This window comes from Lasioglossum baleicum, chromosome 8 (genome assembly GCF_051020765.1).
Source record: "Lasioglossum baleicum chromosome 8, iyLasBale1, whole genome shotgun sequence".
In the NCBI taxonomy this organism is placed as follows: Eukaryota; Metazoa; Arthropoda; class Insecta; order Hymenoptera; family Halictidae; genus Lasioglossum; species Lasioglossum baleicum.
The window spans coordinates 17,177,942-17,195,530 of record NC_134936.1 but is presented as its reverse complement, the minus strand read 5'-3'; the positions used below and the strand labels follow the sequence as shown (position 1 = coordinate 17,195,530).

General features: G+C 42.0%; 4 protein-coding genes across 10 annotated transcripts in view; 3 read left to right on the top strand and 1 right to left on the bottom strand.

Moving 5' to 3' along the window:
- The first annotated feature begins 331 nt into the window (after positions 1–331).
- Dd (CTD nuclear envelope phosphatase 1-like protein dullard) lies at positions 332–5,200 on the top strand. 3 transcript variants are annotated; one of them, XM_076429285.1, is made up of 5 exons: positions 332–1,609; positions 1,935–2,001; positions 2,064–2,265; positions 2,375–2,592; positions 3,272–3,901. In XM_076429285.1, exons 1-5 carry the CDS (start codon positions 1,511–1,513, stop codon positions 3,292–3,294), a joined length of 609 nt encoding a protein of 202 aa, XP_076285400.1. In that variant the 5' UTR covers positions 332–1,510; the 3' UTR covers positions 3,295–3,901. The 3 variants fall into 3 exon arrangements, with proteins under 3 accessions (XP_076285400.1, XP_076285399.1, XP_076285398.1); XM_076429284.1 differs by lacking the exon at positions 3,272–3,901 and adding an exon at positions 3,908–5,200 and having other exon boundaries at positions 337–1,600; XM_076429283.1 differs by lacking the exon at positions 3,272–3,901 and adding an exon at positions 3,908–5,200 and having other exon boundaries at positions 339–1,609.
- A 1,398-nt stretch (positions 5,201–6,598) lies between these two features.
- Pex14 (peroxisomal biogenesis factor 14) lies at positions 6,599–8,778 on the bottom strand. The gene is made up of 4 exons (XM_076429278.1): positions 8,229–8,778; positions 7,725–8,051; positions 7,432–7,664; positions 6,599–6,916 (listed from the first exon to the last, which is right to left on the bottom strand). The coding sequence occupies exons 1-4, from the start codon at positions 8,283–8,285 to the stop codon at positions 6,748–6,750; spliced, it is 786 nt and encodes a 261-aa protein (XP_076285393.1). The 5' UTR covers positions 8,286–8,778; the 3' UTR covers positions 6,599–6,747.
- Positions 8,779–8,929: 151 nt separating this feature from the next.
- Positions 8,930–12,703, top strand: Ap-2mu (adaptor protein complex 2, mu subunit). 2 transcript variants are annotated; one of them, XM_076429259.1, is made up of 5 exons: positions 8,930–9,087; positions 10,106–10,486; positions 10,559–10,809; positions 11,091–11,347; positions 11,414–12,703. In XM_076429259.1, the coding sequence occupies exons 2-5, from the start codon at positions 10,147–10,149 to the stop codon at positions 11,892–11,894; spliced, it is 1,329 nt and encodes a 442-aa protein (XP_076285374.1). In that variant the 5' UTR covers positions 8,930–9,087; positions 10,106–10,146; the 3' UTR covers positions 11,895–12,703. The 2 variants fall into 2 exon arrangements, with proteins under 2 accessions (XP_076285374.1, XP_076285375.1); XM_076429260.1 differs by lacking the exon at positions 8,930–9,087 and adding an exon at positions 9,185–9,475.
- Positions 12,704–14,124: 1,421 nt separating this feature from the next.
- The window catches only part of Camta (Calmodulin-binding transcription activator), a 69,077-nt gene continuing 65,612 nt past the window's right edge, over positions 14,125–17,589 (top strand). For 2 of the 4 annotated variants that reach the window (XM_076429219.1, XM_076429221.1), the window contains exon 1: positions 14,126–14,578. The gene's annotated coding sequence lies outside the window, so the exon portion shown is untranslated. Of the gene's footprint in view, positions 14,579–17,589 lie in introns of all 4 variants that reach the window. The other 2 variants (XM_076429220.1, XM_076429222.1) reach the window with 2 other exon arrangements.

Below are 17,589 nucleotides of genomic sequence, written 5' to 3'. Positions count from 1 at the left end.
GAACAAATCAAAATTATCAATGAATTATGAACAAAACGAAGGAAAAAAGGGAGATCGCAAAAATCCGCGAATCTTCGTTTGAAATCCGCAAAAATCGGTAGAGTTGGTAGCACCGCGGCCAACCGAAAAACGAGGGCTCCCTAGACGCTCTACGCCAATGGGATCGATCGTAATTTTTTGAAAATTCAAGCCAACAAATACGACAAACAACATGTATCTGCGCGGCGTTCACCATATATATCGTTTAAATACATATAAGCCGGACGGTTTACAAGCCCCGGTGAAAGTTATTTTTAAATTTCCACCTTTACGGTAAGTCTGCGGGCGACAGAAACGATGCAGGAGGTGAACGTTTAACGCTTTTTTTCTTCTTTTTCTCGTTAACACTGCTCTCACTCTCTTTCTCTCTTTCGCTCTCGTGTCGTCACCGAACAGGAATCGAACGAGAGTCCGAGCGACAACTCTGGTGATTTTTTTGGTGATATCCCGCGCGTAACTTGCTCGGGGACGGCATTACGAGAGGATAAGCTGGGATAAGCTGATCCGCCATATTCGTTGCGACGAATTGACCGCGTGGTTTGGTTTTTAACCGCAAGCTCGGCTCTCGTAACGCTTTCAGAACTAATCGGATGCGATTTTTAATGATTTCCGCCGTTGCTGGGAGAATGAAAACATGATTTCGCAGCGATAACTGGCTCTCTGTCTGTCTCTGACTCATTAACTCTCGGTGTAGCCATGCCGGTTGTTTCTATTTCTATCAATCTTCGTCCCGTTGTAAACACGCGTCTTCCAAGGAAAATGAGGGAAATATTTTCCTCGAGAGGTGTTTCGCAGCGGCCAGATTTTTTCTATAGGGGCTGTTGAAGGAGCTTACTGCGTCCTCGTCATATTTATATGTAAATAGTCATCGACGGCCGGTTTCGCTTGTCGGACTGATTATGCAACATCCAGCGATCGGCCGACGTGGTACGGTTGTGTACGCGACGGTGCCCCTAAATTTTTCCACGTGCTCTGCTCGCTCCCTCGGGAAATTCGAACCGCGTGAATTCCGCACGCGTGCGAAACAGAATTTTCCGAAGACGATGCGCGCCAGCGTAGCGCATGGAAAAATTGGGTCGATGTGCGAAAGATGGCGGCCGCTGCGTGGTGTGCGTGAGAAAGATCCGTGCCGTCTTATTTCGCCAACAACATGACAAGATACGGGAATGCCTGTTCGCACGTGCTGAACGATATCGTACGCGGACGGCCGGTAATGTGCTTCTAATTGTTCAGATTCGGTGCGACCGGTCCCGTGCGTGACGGAAACCTTTTGTTTACGGGGGAACACACGGGTACAGACGGTCGTTTCTCGGTGTGACACCACGGTTTTCTCGGAGGCCGCGTGCGAAACGCGGTGCGTCGCCGAAAAGAAAAACACAGGAGAGTGCACCAGGAACACCCGTGAAACACAGACGAGACACTGGAGATAAAGCGTTTGCCGGACTTCGGCCCGGTCAGACGATCAGTAGAGATGCTGAAGCAATTGCAGATGGGGATGAGAGCTTTCCTCTTGATGGCCTCCCGTGTGTGGACTTGCGTCTGCTTTCTCCTTAAGAAGCAGGTTAGAGCCGTAAGTAGGTGCTTCGCGCCTCAGTTCGCCCGTTTTTAGTTTCGCTACACCGACGCGATGTCCTCGCTCGCCGATGTCCCATGCACCCCCATAGATGCATCCAGCCCGTTCTCGCTCCAAACGGAATCCCTCGACGTTCATCATCCTCATCTAATAATCCTCGGCTGGACGTTCGACCTTATGCTACCGAATTTTGCTTTCTTTCCTTATCTCTCCTCTTTTTGGTCTTTTGATCGTTGCTCACTTGGTCATGGTAGACCGCTGATTTAGTCTAAGAACCCATCGAAGTTGTTTGTTTCTCCTTATAGCGGATTCGTTGTTTTAGATATCGCAAATGCAACCTGTTAAGTACGAAATCTTCCCGCTATCTCCATTGTCGAGGCACAGGATTAGTAAGTATCGATCCGGCAAGCAAGGTATTATTGTTTCTGTATAATCAAGCGTACTCTTGCAGGTATAGTTAGGAGGAAAGTGTTAGTGTTGGATCTAGACGAAACATTAATTCACTCTCATCACGACGGAGTGGCAAGGCCAACGGTCAGGCCAGGTACACCTCCGGATTTTGTCCTCAAGGTGACGATAGACAGACATCCAGTCAGATTTTTCGTTCATAAAAGACCACACGTAGATTTCTTTTTAGACATTGTTAGTCAATGGTAAGTTCGCTCTATGAACTTTGTATCTGCTTTGTCTCTGGATAAGATTGTACCTTATCTGGTAGAATGTTGCTTCTGGAAAGTGAAAAATCATGCTATTTTTTTCCAGGTATGAACTAGTGGTCTTTACTGCTTCCATGGAAATCTATGGAGCAGCTGTCGCCGATAAGTTAGATAACAACAGAGGTATTCTAAGGCGCAGATATTACAGACAACACTGTACTCCAGAAATGGGTTCCTATACTAAAGACTTATCTGCTATTTGTCAAGATCTTTCATCAGTCTTTATACTCGACAATAGTCCCGGAGCCTACAGAGCTTACCCACGTGAGTATACTTGACCCTTTACGACAGTATCAACATTGCTGTTTACAATGTAGTTGTCTTTCTCGAATACCTAACAAGCCCTCGCAACATTTACCAAAAGAAAGAAATATCTGCCCGGCGTAAATTTGTTCGATCTTCCTTGTGCCGCACGATACAACAATTGTATGCAAATTTGATCGTGTACAGGTCATGCGAATCATGAAATTTCATTCGATATGCATATTTATGTCCATTGCGTTTATGATTTCGACGCTGTTGTTGCATCGTGTACCAGCGCATCACGACCTGTAGTCAGAACTTGCTTACATGTGCACAACTGTGAGTAGTAGAACGATCATGATTGTCTCGCAGACAATTCCCGTAAAAAAAAATGGAGCATCGCATCGCATTATAGTCTCCACGTGTTCTATGTAGAAAGCGCATACGCAATACACTTTTCAATCATAGTCATCGAACCTCGATGACCATGTCTTTTTATTTTTACGATATATTTCTACAACATCGATACTTCGACTCCCATTGTGCAATATGATTTCGATACATATTTTTTTGCACGATTTCGCTCCAAGAAATGAGAATCTCTCTCTCTTCCTCTCTTTCTCGCGGATAGTTCAGCTAAACAAGCACCAGAGACCTAACGGCTCAGTATAATCTGATCGAAAACCGTATCTATTTGCAGCTATCAGCGTTGATGTTCTGTAAGCAAGCACTGAATACAGGCCTATGGATTATGTAAAATACGATCAATTGCCAATGCTACTCCGCTTGAGTAAACACCGGACAGTGTACGCCCACACGGCGATCAAATAATTTCAGCTGTTTTAGTACATTTTTGTTTGAATAATCCCTGTGCAGCAGGTACCATAAGACTAGACTTTACTTCTCACTCTGAGCTTCTCACGAGTAGCATCCAAGAATCGTCACCGTGCTCTCTGTAGACTGCATTCGGTTGGCCAAGAAATCCTCTCGGGTCGTTAACTTTACATCACTCCAACGTAAATCAATGTTTTAATGCCAATTGTTTCGAGATTGTACATAATATATGTGAGATATTCAAGAGGAAATTGAACAAATCACGTATACGAAAAGATGAGAGGATTGTTTGGCCGAACAGTGTACGCAAATGCTGTAGTATAGAAACTGCACTTCTTGGATGTTATGCTAGCTATACGAGGTAGATGTTTAGGTGATGCAACTTGGTTGAATCAGCCAGTTGTTATTATTTTCAAGCCTAGCGGCTTAGATCGATATCTACGAGGCGTCATGCTGTTTAGATAGTTGATGAATTGTGGCTGGTTTGTTTTTGTCCCAACAGATAACGCGATACCAATCAAATCGTGGTTTAGCGACGCGGGAGACACGGCTCTGTTAAGCTTGCTTCCGGTTTTGGATGCGCTCCGTTTCACGCAAGACGTGCGGTCCGTTCTTTCGAGGAATTTACATTTACATCATACTTGGTAGCACGGTCCGGATCGATCGGTGCGTTAGATTTATTTAGAGACCGAGCTGCGATGAAGAAAAAAAAACAACAATTTAGCGTGTTTAATCTAGGATTATTATTGTTACGGATAATAGACATTAGGATGCTGCCTGAATGATGAGAACGATGATCCCTTTACCCTGTCCTCATTTTCTACGCTCGTTAAACGACAAAACAAGAAAAAAGTACTGTAGCGAGTAAGATTCAAGAAGAACAAGATGACGATGAAGATGAAGAAAGAGGAGGAGCTAACGAAAAAATACAAAAAAAAACAACAAAAAAGGGAGTGGGACCTTCAACCGAACTATTTATGTCAGCACAAAAACATCCTGATATATTTTGCGTTATGTTCATGTGTGCGCAACAATGATGCGTGTACATATGTACCACCTAAAGTTCTACGTATGTACACATATACAGAGAGACACACACATCCACACACAGACACACATTATACACAAATGTTTTTCGTGGAAAAGATGTATTTGCCAAAGATCGAGTTCTTGAACTAACGTTGCAGACTCGTATGTTTCACTCTAAATAATTTTGTTCTATGTAAAGATAATAATCTACCGAACGTTTGACCCTGCTGCGTTCTCGTGTCATGTTTTCTCGTTTCTTCAACACCGTTCGAGGAATCGTTGCTTTTCTTTTTTTGACCTAGTCATGTTTCTTGATTAGTCGAGGATGATTTTTTGTTACGGGAAAACTGTAAAGAGAATGGTTGGTTTCTTTCTGAGAACTATGCGAAAAGGTACAGTTCGAACTGGGGGGGGGGGGTCGCGGCAGGGTCAAGTGCTATTTTGCCACACACGAGATGAGGGAGGAAGCAAAAAAGTGTTATATTTTTTAAACGAATTATTTCTGTTATATAATAATATTATTGAACCTAGGGCGTAGCGTAAACGGAAACAATGATGAAGTACTAAGTCACACTTCGAATGGACTCCGCCGCGACTCACTGTATCAGTGAGGCGGCTATCCTGATTACTTAACTAATAAAAAAAAGGAAGTATTAAAAGAACTACGAAGAGGCGATTTAATTTCATCAAATTTTTTTTTTAGAGAAGATTAGAATTATTTGAAATGCGGTGTGCGAGAGAGAGAGAGAGAGAGAGAGAGAAAAAGTAAGAATGAGACTGAGAGAAAATGAGAGTGAAAGAAGAGAGAAAAATGAGAGAAAATAAGAATAAAAAATAGACGAATAAAGTAACAGTGAAAGGATGTTGCAATCGAACGTACGACTGTAAACTTTGTTCGCTTGTTTAATCCATTCAAAAAGTACTATTGAATATTATATATAGTTTGTACATACTACGACGAGGAATGTATTTGTTGCAGAATGATTGGACTGCGCGAACGAACAGTGTAATTAAGCCATTAAACGTGTAATTTCACATGATATTTATATATGCATATATACATATATACGTATATAAATATATATAAATATTGGTTTTACGTCGATAATACAAAAAGGAAAACTTTCATTCAACAGACAATGAAATAAGTGAGAGAGAAAGAGAGGATACACCCATGTGCACAATAATTCAGCTAGCAGAAACGATGATTCGTTCTCTCAAATAAACATTGTATGTACCTTGATAACATTTGTTTATTTATTGACGTGTGTATCGAACGAGTTGCTCACGCGGATCTCCAATTACCAAGCGTAATCGATCCCAAAGTACGATTAGCCATGGGTAAATAGATATATATATATATATAGGATAAAAGAGCAGGATCGTACACCACACCAAAAAAGAAAACAGAAAATACAAAAATCTTTTCCTTGTACATAAGGTGCCTGTATGTACATGTATGTATCTCTTCAATTCCGTTTTTTCGCGTACAGTTCTATGTATATCTCCGAAGATTACTCTGATTTCGTTAGTTCCAAACACATAAAAATACACGAACGGAGAGAACAACAAACAAACAAGAAAAAAAAAGGAACGACCCGTTGTATAAAATAATACGATCAGTGGCTTAATGTGGTTCTTTGTATTTGCGACTCTGTCTCCTTAAATTTAAGTACCGATTAAAATGTACATATTTAGTTTGTAAAAAAACTCTAGTACTTATTCTTTCGGTTTTTATACCTATTCCCCGATGCATCGATCAAAAAACATAAAAAAATGGACTGTATTCGATCGGGAAAAAGCGAACGAGGAGGTCCTCGGTGGCAATAGTCGAGAGACGTTGTTGTTGTAAACCAAAGGGTAAAAAACAGAGAAAAAAGAAACGATGTTAAATTTTTCTAGGTACTTATTAAAGAGAGATTAAGTGATTAAAAAAAAAACACCAGTTTAAAAGAATTATTATTATTATTGTTTAAAAAAAAAGAACAAACGATGTATTACATGTATCCCTTTGTGTCATAAGCAGCCTTAAACGTACCCATTCTAAAAATAATAAAAGCTCGTTTTCATCCGGAACATTGTTGAAAGATTAACGTTCGACCGGGTGAACTGAGAAATATTCAGCAACACTCGTTTCCCAATATATATATATTACACATGATCAGTTTCCAGTGCTTTCATTTTCTTCTTTTTATTTTTGTTTCTTTTTTTGTCGTCGTGTTTCCTGACGGATATACTTATCATAGAATATCCGGATTTTATCTCGAAGACTCGTGATGGAAGTGAATAGACGTTCATGGAATCATTGTTCGATCACTCCTTGGGTGGATCCTCGCGAATCATTTCCAGAGAACTATCGGAATTATTAGTACTACTTCCACTCCCAGCATCATCTTCCCGTTCGCTCTGTTTTTCCTGACTCGTACTAGCGGCGTCTAATTGCCACGGCGGTATAGATGCCGGCGCACTCGGAAATTGTTTTCTGTTACAAATTCAAAGCTCTGATAAATACCGACGACACGACAAAGTTTCATAAGGCACAACAAATTTTTCTACAATGTGACTCGAAACAATATCCTCACTTAATTCTCGATGTTAGTACAATTGGTGTTCAAAAGTAGTATCTGTGTTTTTTCTACGTGACTCTTTCTTTTTGTAACCGATCAAACTCGAACGAATATATATGTATATATGAATGTATATATATATATATATATATATATTTTATAGCCGCTTTTTTCCAAAATGAAAAAAACGAAGCATTTGTATTTTTAGATAAAAAATGAGCTGGCGTGTTACACGGATATATTGTACGTGTAAAGAGCCTGGTACCGTGTAAAATCGTATGTATAAAAATCTTCGGAATAGCGACGTGTAAGCAAACGAAAAACTCTTGTATAGCAATAAATGTTATCACCTAAATCAATGGATCTGTGTATGTATGTACGGAACAATGTGTACAGGTGTTATATCCTAACAGTATTTGTAAATGTATACCTTGATAAAAGTAAAGACTTAAGACTAGCTAAATCTTGCTTCAGTTCTTGTACCAGCTGCGGTACCATCGGATCGATGAACTGGTTCTGCGTCAGTTTTTGTACGTCATCCTCCACCTTGGAAATGGATTGTTTCACCTCTTTCATAGAATTTTGAATGGTCTTATCTAGCTCCGAGACAGAATCCTTTATGCTCTTTTTCTTTTTCCTTCCGAATAAAAATTCAATAGACTTCTGCAATTGAACGGAGAGATCAACGTCGGGTTTCATTAGGATTAGGCTTGTTAGGATTACCTTGTAAAACCAGTACAAACAATATATAGTGGCTCCGATCAGAGCGGTGGTATTAAAGAACTCTTTGACTTTATGGAACAATGATATTTGGTACGGATGATGTTGGAGATACGGCGGATAGAGTCTAGCTTGTGGCATCGGCACCACTGTGTAATCTTTCGGTTTGTGAATGACATTTTGTTCGGCAGTTTGTTCGACAGATGCTAATGTAAATGCTGTTTTAATCTCCTCCTCTGTCAAACCCTTCCGTCTAAGGAACTCCTGCTTGCGGTCGGCAGGACTACTTGCTACCTTGGGGTTTTGTAAAAATTCCACGGCGGTTTTGACCTTAAAGAAAAAAATCTCTCTGATTAGCTATACATTTTTTTTTGCTCGAGCAGTCTGGGCGTCTTATGTAACCGTCCGATGTGCACGATCGGCGCTTATCAGTGCACCGAAAATTTTTCTATAGATGCATATCGCAGCATGATAACTATAACCTTAATCAATGAGAAAAAAACTTACTAAATTCTCCCGCAACGGAAGGTTATTGTTATTCGCATCTTGGTCAGTCGTTGCCATAATTACAATCGTTGACGCTTAAGTTACAGTCTCATAATCCTCGCGGTGGCCGATATTTCAATGGAAATTTCACATTTTACAAATTACTAATATACACACGACCATCCCGTGAACGTTTTGCGGCGCGCAGGCGTTCCTTATAAAATGCTGATATACTAATCAACCGTTCCCGAAAAAGATGTTTAAATACCCAGGTAGCAAGAATTTGGACTTTGTATTTTGTACAAAAAAAGGGCTACGTCATTCACATATGAAATGTACGAATTCTCCAGCGTTTAAAAAGTCGCCGATTGCACGCTGGTGCCGCTCATCATTTTTGTCATCGTTTCGAGCGAGTTTTCATTTTTCCCGAACGCAGAAAGTTTCATGCGGGATATCGCTAATCGGTTGGAAACCGATCTGCGATCTCGCTGACGCTTTCCTGCGATTCTTTCGATTTTTATTAAATATTGATTCCGCTCGTGAATGTATTACTACCGGTTTTGAAATCAATACAACAACCCTATTTGCCCTAGAAACGTAGAAGTTCTGCGTTCGCGAGTGGAAGGTCTCTGAAGCGTATTAAAACTTCGAAGGAATAAAATTGTCAGGCTTAGTCGTCGGCGATTGCTATGATTTTGATAATTCGTTATATGTAACGGCATGTGTCACTGACTGAGACACGTAGTATAGAAAAGTGGGTGTTGCTTTCGTCATTTGATAGTTCGCACTTGTACCAGTAGGTTGGTACCGATACCGTGTATTTCGGAGGCCGATACAAATTAGTATCGCTTATTTTTACTATCGGCAATAAGAGTCATGCGTAAGTGATCATCTACGATACTGAAAACTTCTATTTCCGTGCGGTCGTGTCTTAGAATAATCTAAAAGAACGCTCGATAATGTCAGTATCTGCGGTATAGGCAGTTTCCATTTCCGATCAATAATACTAACCGTTTGCAAGACATATCAAAGGAACCTCAAATGTCATTTAAGAAAAGGGGCGTTATCTTGCACACGTATATTTATGTTGTATCGCACGGACGATTATGCGACGGCGAAATTCTCTGTAACAATATCCAGAATCACTGATTGCAATCTTCTCGAGGCCCGTCCACGTCCGAGGACGTTTCATACAATTCCCTTGGGTTATCGTTTGTTAACGCACTATGTTCTGCTACGACGCTTTTTAAAATCCATCTCGAGCGAGGGTAAATACGAGAATAAAGGTTATTCATTTGAAAATCATTTCGTTTCCGTGCAACAGTCGAAAACGGGAGCTTGCTGTTTCTTTTTTTCGTATATTTGTTGCTCGGACTGATGTAGAAAAAATTTTTTAATGCTGACTTTTGGAGATATCTGTGGAGATATCTCTGGGCCTAATTTGCATTAAGATTTGGAGATGTTTTTCCTTCTTCTATGCTAATTTTATCCAAATTTGCAAGTCTGTGTAACAGGATTCTCCACTATATTACTTGGAGATATTTCTAAGCCTACGTCTTCCTAATTGCCTCCATGTTTCATGGAATCTCTGGGTTTGCACACCAGTATCATCTTTTAAGGGGGTAGAATTGTTTTAAGGATTGCAAAATAGCTGTATGTGGAGCTTTATGCTTCCAAATAATGTAAATTACAAATAATAATGGAAATTTGGGGGCTACTGTAGCCTAGATTGATCTTTTATCTAGCGCTTTTGGCTACTGAAAAACCCCATCTGTCCAATCCTGGAAACGAGACTATTCCCTTACCACCTAACTGTTTAATAGCTTCGCTCAGAGCGAACCTGCACGAACATTCACGCTTGTACAATGACTTACCGACTAATGAACCTTTGCTCGCAGGTTGGTTGTAGTCGAAGCAGCAAGGAGCACCCTCTGTCAAGATGATAGGGGGTTTATTTGTATACAATCACAAGGGTGAGGTGCTCATCTCCAGAGTCTACCGGGATGACATTGGTCGGAATGCAGTGGATGCATTTCGCGTCAATGTTATCCACGCCAGACAGCAAGTACGCTCGCCGGTCACAAACATCGCGAGAACATCTTTCTTTCACATAAAACGTGCCAACATTTGGTTGGCAGCTGTGACCAAGCAGAATGTGAACGCAGCAATGGTGTTCGAGTTCTTGTTGAAGATCATTGATGTTATGCAGTCGTACTTTGGCAAGATCTCCGAAGAGAACATTAAGAACAACTTTGTGCTGATTTATGAGCTATTAGACGGTCTGTATCTCGATGTAAACTAAATCGTTGGGATTGTTTGTAGCCGGGAATAACTGGGAATTTCGTGTACAGAGATCTTGGACTTCGGCTACCCGCAGAATTGCGACACAGGGGTGTTGAAGACTTTCATCACTCAACAAGGAGTGAAATCAGGCACGAAGGAGGAACAAGCTCAAATAACTTCTCAAGTAACTGGTCAGATCGGCTGGAGAAGGGAGGGAATTAAATACAGGCGCAATGAACTGTTCCTAGACGTACTCGAATCTGTGAATCTCTTAATGAGCCCTCAGGGCCAAGTGCTCAGCGCACATGTTGCTGGGAAGGTCCCTATCGAAACCCATCGCTTAAGAGGGAGACTCGTTTTCAGGATTATAAGGGTGCGGGATGCACCTTCTCATCTCAAAGATGGGGTTTCTCGTAAACGTAAAAATAAGACTTTCGATCTTTTGTGCTAGCGCTTTTCGCTACTGGAAAACCCCATCTTTGCGTTATCGAGAAATGAGAAGGCGCATTCCGCACCCTAGCAATCCTGGAAACGACCCTTAACAGACTCAGACAAAGATACAACAAGATCTAACTCCCATTCATACCTCTGCCACAACAGGTTGTGATGAAGTCCTACCTTTCTGGTATGCCAGAATGTAAGTTTGGAATCAATGACAAGATTGTTATGGAAGCAAAGGGTATGAAAGGGAGCAGCGGCTTAGGAGGAGGAGGAGATGATCCTACAGGCGGCAGGTCTGGAAAGCCTGTTGTTGTTATCGATGACTGCCAATTTCATCAATGCGTGAAGCTTAGTAAATTCGAGACAGAACACGCAATTAGTTTCATTCCACCCGATGGTGAATTCGAGTTGATGAGGTGAGTTTCTAGCTCTCTCGAGAAGCTGGAAGAGTTTCTAACCGATCTTTGTTCGTGTGTTTAAAGATACCGTACAACTAAGGATATATCATTGCCATTCCGTGTCATTCCATTGGTACGCGAGGTGGGTCGCACAAAGATGGAGGTGAAGGCGGTGTTGAAGTCGAATTTCAAGCCGTCTCTGCTTGGTCAGAAGATAGAGGTGCGTGTTCCGACGCCTTTGAACACCGCGGGCGTGCAATTGATCTGTTTGAAGGGAAAGGCGAAGTACAAAGCGTCCGAGAACGCGATCGTATGGAAGATCAAGAGGATGCCAGGGATGAAGGAGACTCAGCTGTCCGCGGAGATCGATTTGCTCGAGACGGACACGAAGAAAAAATGGACACGGCCACCGATATCGATGACCTTCGAGGTACCGTTCGCACCATCCGGGTTCAAAGTACGCTATTTGAAAGTGTTCGAGTCCAAGTTGAATTACTCCGATCACGATGTAATCAAGTGGGTGAGATACATCGGCAAGAGCGGTCTGTACGAGACGCGATGTTAATGGCGTCACCGAATTCGCCGAATCAATTGTAAATGAGTAGTCTCAATACATAAACACACGACGATTTTTTTTTTTAAAAAAACAAATATTCTTTCTTTCACGGCGCATACATCGAGCAGAACTCTGAAATACTCGGATCGAAACGGGGCGATACGATTACGAAAACCGTGGAGAGCGGGTCGAGATACCAAGAGGAAAGAAAAAAAAAAGAGAGAATCTTTCTGTGCCAATATCTTTTTTGTCGACCGAGCTTTTTTGTAAGGTATATTTTTAGCGTGTACATTGTATTTAACAGTATCCCCCCTTTTTTGTTTTTGTACATTTTATTCAAGGATCGAATTTTAGGAGGAACCACTTCTGTTTCTTACTCTTAACCAAACGATTTGTCATTTCGTAGATCGATCTTACAATTAGATTTTAATCCGAAGTGTACACGTTCTGTACGAGCAGTATGTTTAATCATTGTGTAACTCTTAAGTTGATGATGGTTCGTTCCTTATTTTACGAGACGAGAAAGAAACATGGTAACCAAAAGACCTCTTCGGTATCGAGTATATAAATATATATATATATATACATATATATATAAATAAATATATAATATATCGAGAGAATCTCTCGCTAGCAATGTTGAACATCAGTGGACAATTGTAAAATGCGCTGAATAATCATTAGATTATCGAAAAACGTTTGTTGTCAGCTAAGAAAAAAAAAACGAATAGAGGATACCTTGATTCATTGTAACGAAAGTATTCTGTCTCTCTATGTGAAAATTCATATGCATAATAAAGTATATATGTAATTTACAACGTTGATCATTCTCGTAGCATCGATCGTTCTGATTATCTCATTCGTCAGCGATCGGGAGGTAAATGGCCGAAAAACCGTTTCTGACCGCAATTAATCGATAAATCAATGACATTCTGGTATATACAGCTTTTCCGACCATTTTCCTCCGATCTTGATAAGTTCCTTTCAAACTTCAGTGAAGTTAAGACAACACAAGTCTCTATACCAATTTCTATATTACTGGAAGTATTAATCTCGAATTAATTAGGCTGTACACCGAGTACGAATAAACCTGACATTTTTGGTAAACGAAATACAATAACCTGTCGCTCTGAATTTTACATGTTAAGCTAACAGTTAATATTTAGTAGGACACGACCCGGAAATAGCGATTAACAACGTTTAACCATGGTTAACCGGGATTTAAGTTTGACCTGGTTGCAGAGTGGTCTCGTCCAGTGTTTTCGAAGATAAAGAGAAGGATTGTGTATGAAGTTAATAGATAATTTGGTGAGTTATTGTTGCTGTAATATTTCTGCATAGTTAAGTTGCTTGTCGATGAATTGGATGTTAAGGTTAAAATGGATTATTCAGTTCCAGGAGAATTGATGGAGGACCTGATTGAATTTGGATGAAGCAAACAGGTATTTTTCAAAATTATTAACAAAATAATGCTGATACTTAGAAGAAGCTTAGACTTCAGACATTGTCTGTCTTTCTAAGAACGATACTTTCCGATGACGCATCTAGTTTTAAGGTCTCTAGTTTTTAAAATAACGTCACGTAGTTGTTACATATGTAATAGTCTAAGTAATTTATTTCTTATTTTGAGAGGGAATGAAGTATATGATTTTAATTCTAGCGAATAGAATAGTATATCTTCCATCTGTGTTAATAATATTGTGCACTCTTGCTTTTCCAAGCAATGGAACAAAGATTTTTATATAAAATGATTATAATATATGGTGAATAAATATGTAAAATAAATTCTGTACTTGAAACTTACTGATATAATTATTTACATATACAATTGTTAATGCCAGGAATAGACAACCGTAGATATGAACGTAAAAATGAATCCTCCAGGTGTAAGAAAGAACGGTGTCTGACTAAAACCTTCCAAATCCCCTTAGCTCCCGCGATTCCCCTTTCGAGCATAATTTGGTCAATAGGTCGCCAAACAAAACTGATCTTGGACCCTTAGAAAATAATTGCCAACAAAGAAGTACACAATTTACTCAAACAGTCTCTTCCACTCATTTCTCTCGACTCGGAGCGAAGTAATATCAATAGTTAGAGGCTGAAAGTAGGCACAAAATAACCAAAAGAGTTCCTAATCCGTGCAAAGGGGGTAAACAACGGAATAAAGCAAATTCCCCGCGAAAATCTCGGGAAAGGTGAACGCAACGTGGCGGGTAGGAGAGCTATCAGTGCGTGACCGCTGGTGGTAGGGTTGGTTCCAGGTGTGGTCCGGTTCGGCAGGGTGCGATCCCCGTTTCGTGTGATTTACGGTGGCTGTGGGTAGCTCGGGAAATTCTGATTCGAACGGTAGTTCCTCGGGTATACGTATTAGCCGCCTGTCTCTTCGGTGGCAGAGCGTGATAACTTGTGGTTCGGCGCATGCGGCCCACGGCCATACCCGTGCTCGTACCTGTCATGGATTCCAAGGATCGACCGCGAGCGCAGGCACGCGTGATCGCACGATTTTATGCGTGAAAATCAACGGTCAGATTGAGAGATCCGCGGACGAGAGTAATGCACGAGCATGGGCCGTTGGTAAAGTGGTGATCCCGCGTCGAACCGAGTGTCGCCGTCGCGTAAACAACCGTCCGAAGATGAGCCATCTCGTCACGGGTTACGACGAGCCTTCTGTCACTCGAGCTACCACGGATATCGTGAGTATTTAGCATGCCAACCGTTGTTCGTCGCTCGGGATTCGCAAACTTTCTAGTCCATCGTCGCAGGGGCTTCTCTCTAGCCCTGATTCGGCCTGTCTCGTCCCGTGTCAGGTTCACGAGGAACGTTTTCAACGCGACACGCTTTTCCCCCAATCTAATCAGCCGCTCCGATAATTCCTTCTCGCGACCTCTTCTTTTTTTTCCCCTCTTTTTTTTCGCCGCGTTCGTTTTTCCCCTTATCAACGCGCCGAACCGCTGTTAGCCGGGCTCTGTCATTATCGTATCGATGATTAGGTTACCGCGAATCATCCGCGTACGCCACGTCCTCGAGGTCTCGTGGCGATTCTCAACGAAGCTGGTTTATGGGTACCGCTATTTTTAGTCCGTTCCCGTGCCACTGTCGAGCCAGGGTAATAGAGAATTTCGATGGACTCGTTCCTCGACCCGCACACGTGCACCCGCCCCTGGACCTGCCCGCGAAACTACCCTGAAATTGCAAGTCTCGGCCAGCTTGGCCGCCCTTAGCTGCCCCTCGGGAATACCCCTTTTCGGAGCGCTGGGATGTTCGCCTCCTCGGTGCACGCCTTGGCGGGGCTAAACGACACGGCATTGTGGAAAATCTTCAATCGAGGAAATTGTTTCCTTCTTTAATTAGTTGAAGCAGTTTGACGCTAGAAGGGTGAAACGGTAGGATATCGCGAATCGAATACCTCGGGATAATTAGCTACTCGCACTTTAACGGCAACGAACTGAATCGAGATTTGTTTTTCTCCAGCTCACGATCCTCGCAAACTCCGAAGATCCACAATTCGTATTGACGACAGTAGCCGCATCAGGCAGCCATCCCCTAGCCCAGCTCCGATCACAGTTCAGAGAGTAACTGGTTAATCCGTCTTAGCTGCCAATTAACTCTTCCCGTCGAGAGTTTACGCGTGCTGATACAATTATCCGAACCATTCATGCGATCCCCTATTATCTCGTCGAGTTATGAAATGTCGTACGCGTACACACACACCGAAATTTTTGCACTTACTCGATTCGGAGTAAACGCAGGTATCTCAGCGAGATAATGACGTCGTCGGATCCGCGTGATATACAGCAGCTCACGGAACGTTGGTTCAACTAATGAACTCTGCTTATCTTACGGAGTTTCTAAACAAACTCCGATCCGCACCGAGATAATATACATTGTGGCGTCTCGCGGAATTAAAAAGACCACGTCGATCCTCTGCGTTGTGTTCCCCGATCTATTCTTGCGCCGGAAACTAAATCTTCCTGTTATCGTAGCTCGAGCGCTATGAAAACGGAATTCTTTTTAGCAACAATAACGCGGCAGCGCGTAACTGAAGTTGAACAGCTTCTGTTCGACTAGAGAATCCTTTTTGCATGGTTCTTATTACGGTCAGCGAGCCTTGTCTCGAATGTCCTGGCAACAGCAATATATTATAAACTATTACAAAGCTGAACAGGCTTTTTATTGAACTAAATGTTGTTTATAAAAGCGTGTGCGTCGCTCGGTTACACCTTCTGTTTGTTTACACGCCTTGTTTTGAATGTCTTGGCAACGGCCATCTATAAACTATTACAGTTCGGCCATATATTATAAACCATTACGAAGCTTCTGTTGAACTAGAGAATCCTATTTCATCAACATTCAGCATGTATATTTGTTCAGGGGTTCTTGCGTCGAATTGCGAAAGCGCATTGCAATAAATAAATCATCTCAATAAGAGCATCATCTCCACGTCCATTTCGGACAGTTTCTCGCATCACGTTGTCGAGTCTAACTATAATAAATAATATGCCCGGCTTCAGGAACGAGTTCAGCATTCGCTGATTCTCTGGTGCCCATGTGGTCGACCGTGGCAGTTCAAATCTGGTTAGGAGAACGAGCTTCGGTATAGTCATTCGGAGGGTGGCATCGTAACGATTTGCTTGGTCGGGTCAGCGTGGTTTTTGGCGGGAACCGCGTGTAATAATAATCGACGACGTAAACGCGTGTTCGAGCAACGTGATTCGTTCGAGCTCGGAGGCGTTATAACGTCCGGTCGAGCTCTCATCGTAATCAGCTGTTATCAAGAACACCGCCTCGGCTGTGTGCGTTTCCTGCCACTTGTAGTTCTGTCGTAACCGACACCGAGTCACCTTTACGGCTTCCTTCGCGCATCGGATCGTCACGGTTAAATCGTCGTCGCGCCCTCCTCTCCTCCGGCTCGGCTTCCCTTTCTTTTTTAACCTTCTTCCGTACCCTTTCGCGCCGAGCAAAGCGGAACCGAGCGGAGCGAAGGCGTGTTTATCGCTCATCTTATCGGCCCGCTCTATCGGAAACGATAATCGATATTCGGCGGTCGCTGCGGTTGAAAATTTCAACTTCGAACCCGCTGGCTGCTAATGCGAGAAACTCCCCAGTCAATTTTTATTTCGCGAATCGATCACGTTATTTGTTAATAACTAGACTGCGGATTTTATGCGTTTACGACAAAAATGGGTACGTCCAATTTAAAACAGTAGAGGTATTAAAAAGATTTAAGGCCACCAGTGTGTTAGTTTCACCTTAACGAGATAATCAAAATAGGAATGAAATTTTTATTTGGCTCCTGTGTCGAATGCAAACATTTTTCATTTTGCATAAGGATCCGCAGTCTATTAATAACTCTCGGAGCGTCGCGCGAAATTCAAGAAGTCAATCGTGGAGTACTATACTTCTGTAAAACGAAGAATTTCACACAGGTTTCTCCTTGCTGTCATACGCGTTGCTTTCTCTGCGCTATTGCAGACAAGAAAAATATATTTTAATAAACTTGCGGAACTCTTAGCCCTCTTTGTACTTGTTTAATGTATCTGGATAACGTGTAGCACAGAGGCAATTATCGATTATTAGTAGCGTTTAGAACTTCGCACTGCTAAATCGGCCGTTTTCCACACTGCGCGTCGGTTTTCCTAGAGCATTTTGTGTAAAACGGTACTGCCGCGGGTCCGATGGTGTTAGGCGATCCGAAGAAAGGGTT

What these genes read in the sequence shown, in the direction of transcription:
- Dd (XM_076429283.1), top strand. Translation starts at nt 1,511, where the DNA reads ATGCTGAAGCAATTGCAGATGGGGATGAGAGCTTTCCTCTTGATGGCC. An exon ending in TTAAGAAGCAGGTTAGAGCC is followed by an intron (nt 1,610 to 1,934) that starts GTAAGTAGGTGC and finishes TCGTTGTTTTAG; the next exon opens with ATATCGCAAATGCAACCTGT. An exon ending in TTAGACATTGTTAGTCAATG is followed by an intron (nt 2,266 to 2,374) that starts GTAAGTTCGCTC and finishes ATTTTTTTCCAG; the next exon opens with GTATGAACTAGTGGTCTTTA.
- Pex14 (XM_076429278.1), bottom strand. Translation starts at nt 8,285, where the DNA reads ATGGCAACGACTGACCAAGATGCGAATAACAATAACCTTCCGTTGCGG. An exon ending in GTTTGTACTGGTTTTACAAG is followed by an intron (nt 7,665 to 7,724) that starts GTAATCCTAACA and finishes GTTCAATTGCAG; the next exon opens with AAGTCTATTGAATTTTTATT. An exon ending in AAGTCTTTACTTTTATCAAG is followed by an intron (nt 6,917 to 7,431) that starts GTATACATTTAC and finishes AATTTGTAACAG; the next exon opens with AAAACAATTTCCGAGTGCGC.
- Ap-2mu (XM_076429259.1), top strand. Translation starts at nt 10,147, where the DNA reads ATGATAGGGGGTTTATTTGTATACAATCACAAGGGTGAGGTGCTCATC. An exon ending in GATTTATGAGCTATTAGACG is followed by an intron (nt 10,487 to 10,558) that starts GTCTGTATCTCG and finishes TTTCGTGTACAG; the next exon opens with AGATCTTGGACTTCGGCTAC. An exon ending in GGTGAATTCGAGTTGATGAG is followed by an intron (nt 11,348 to 11,413) that starts GTGAGTTTCTAG and finishes GTGTGTTTAAAG; the next exon opens with ATACCGTACAACTAAGGATA.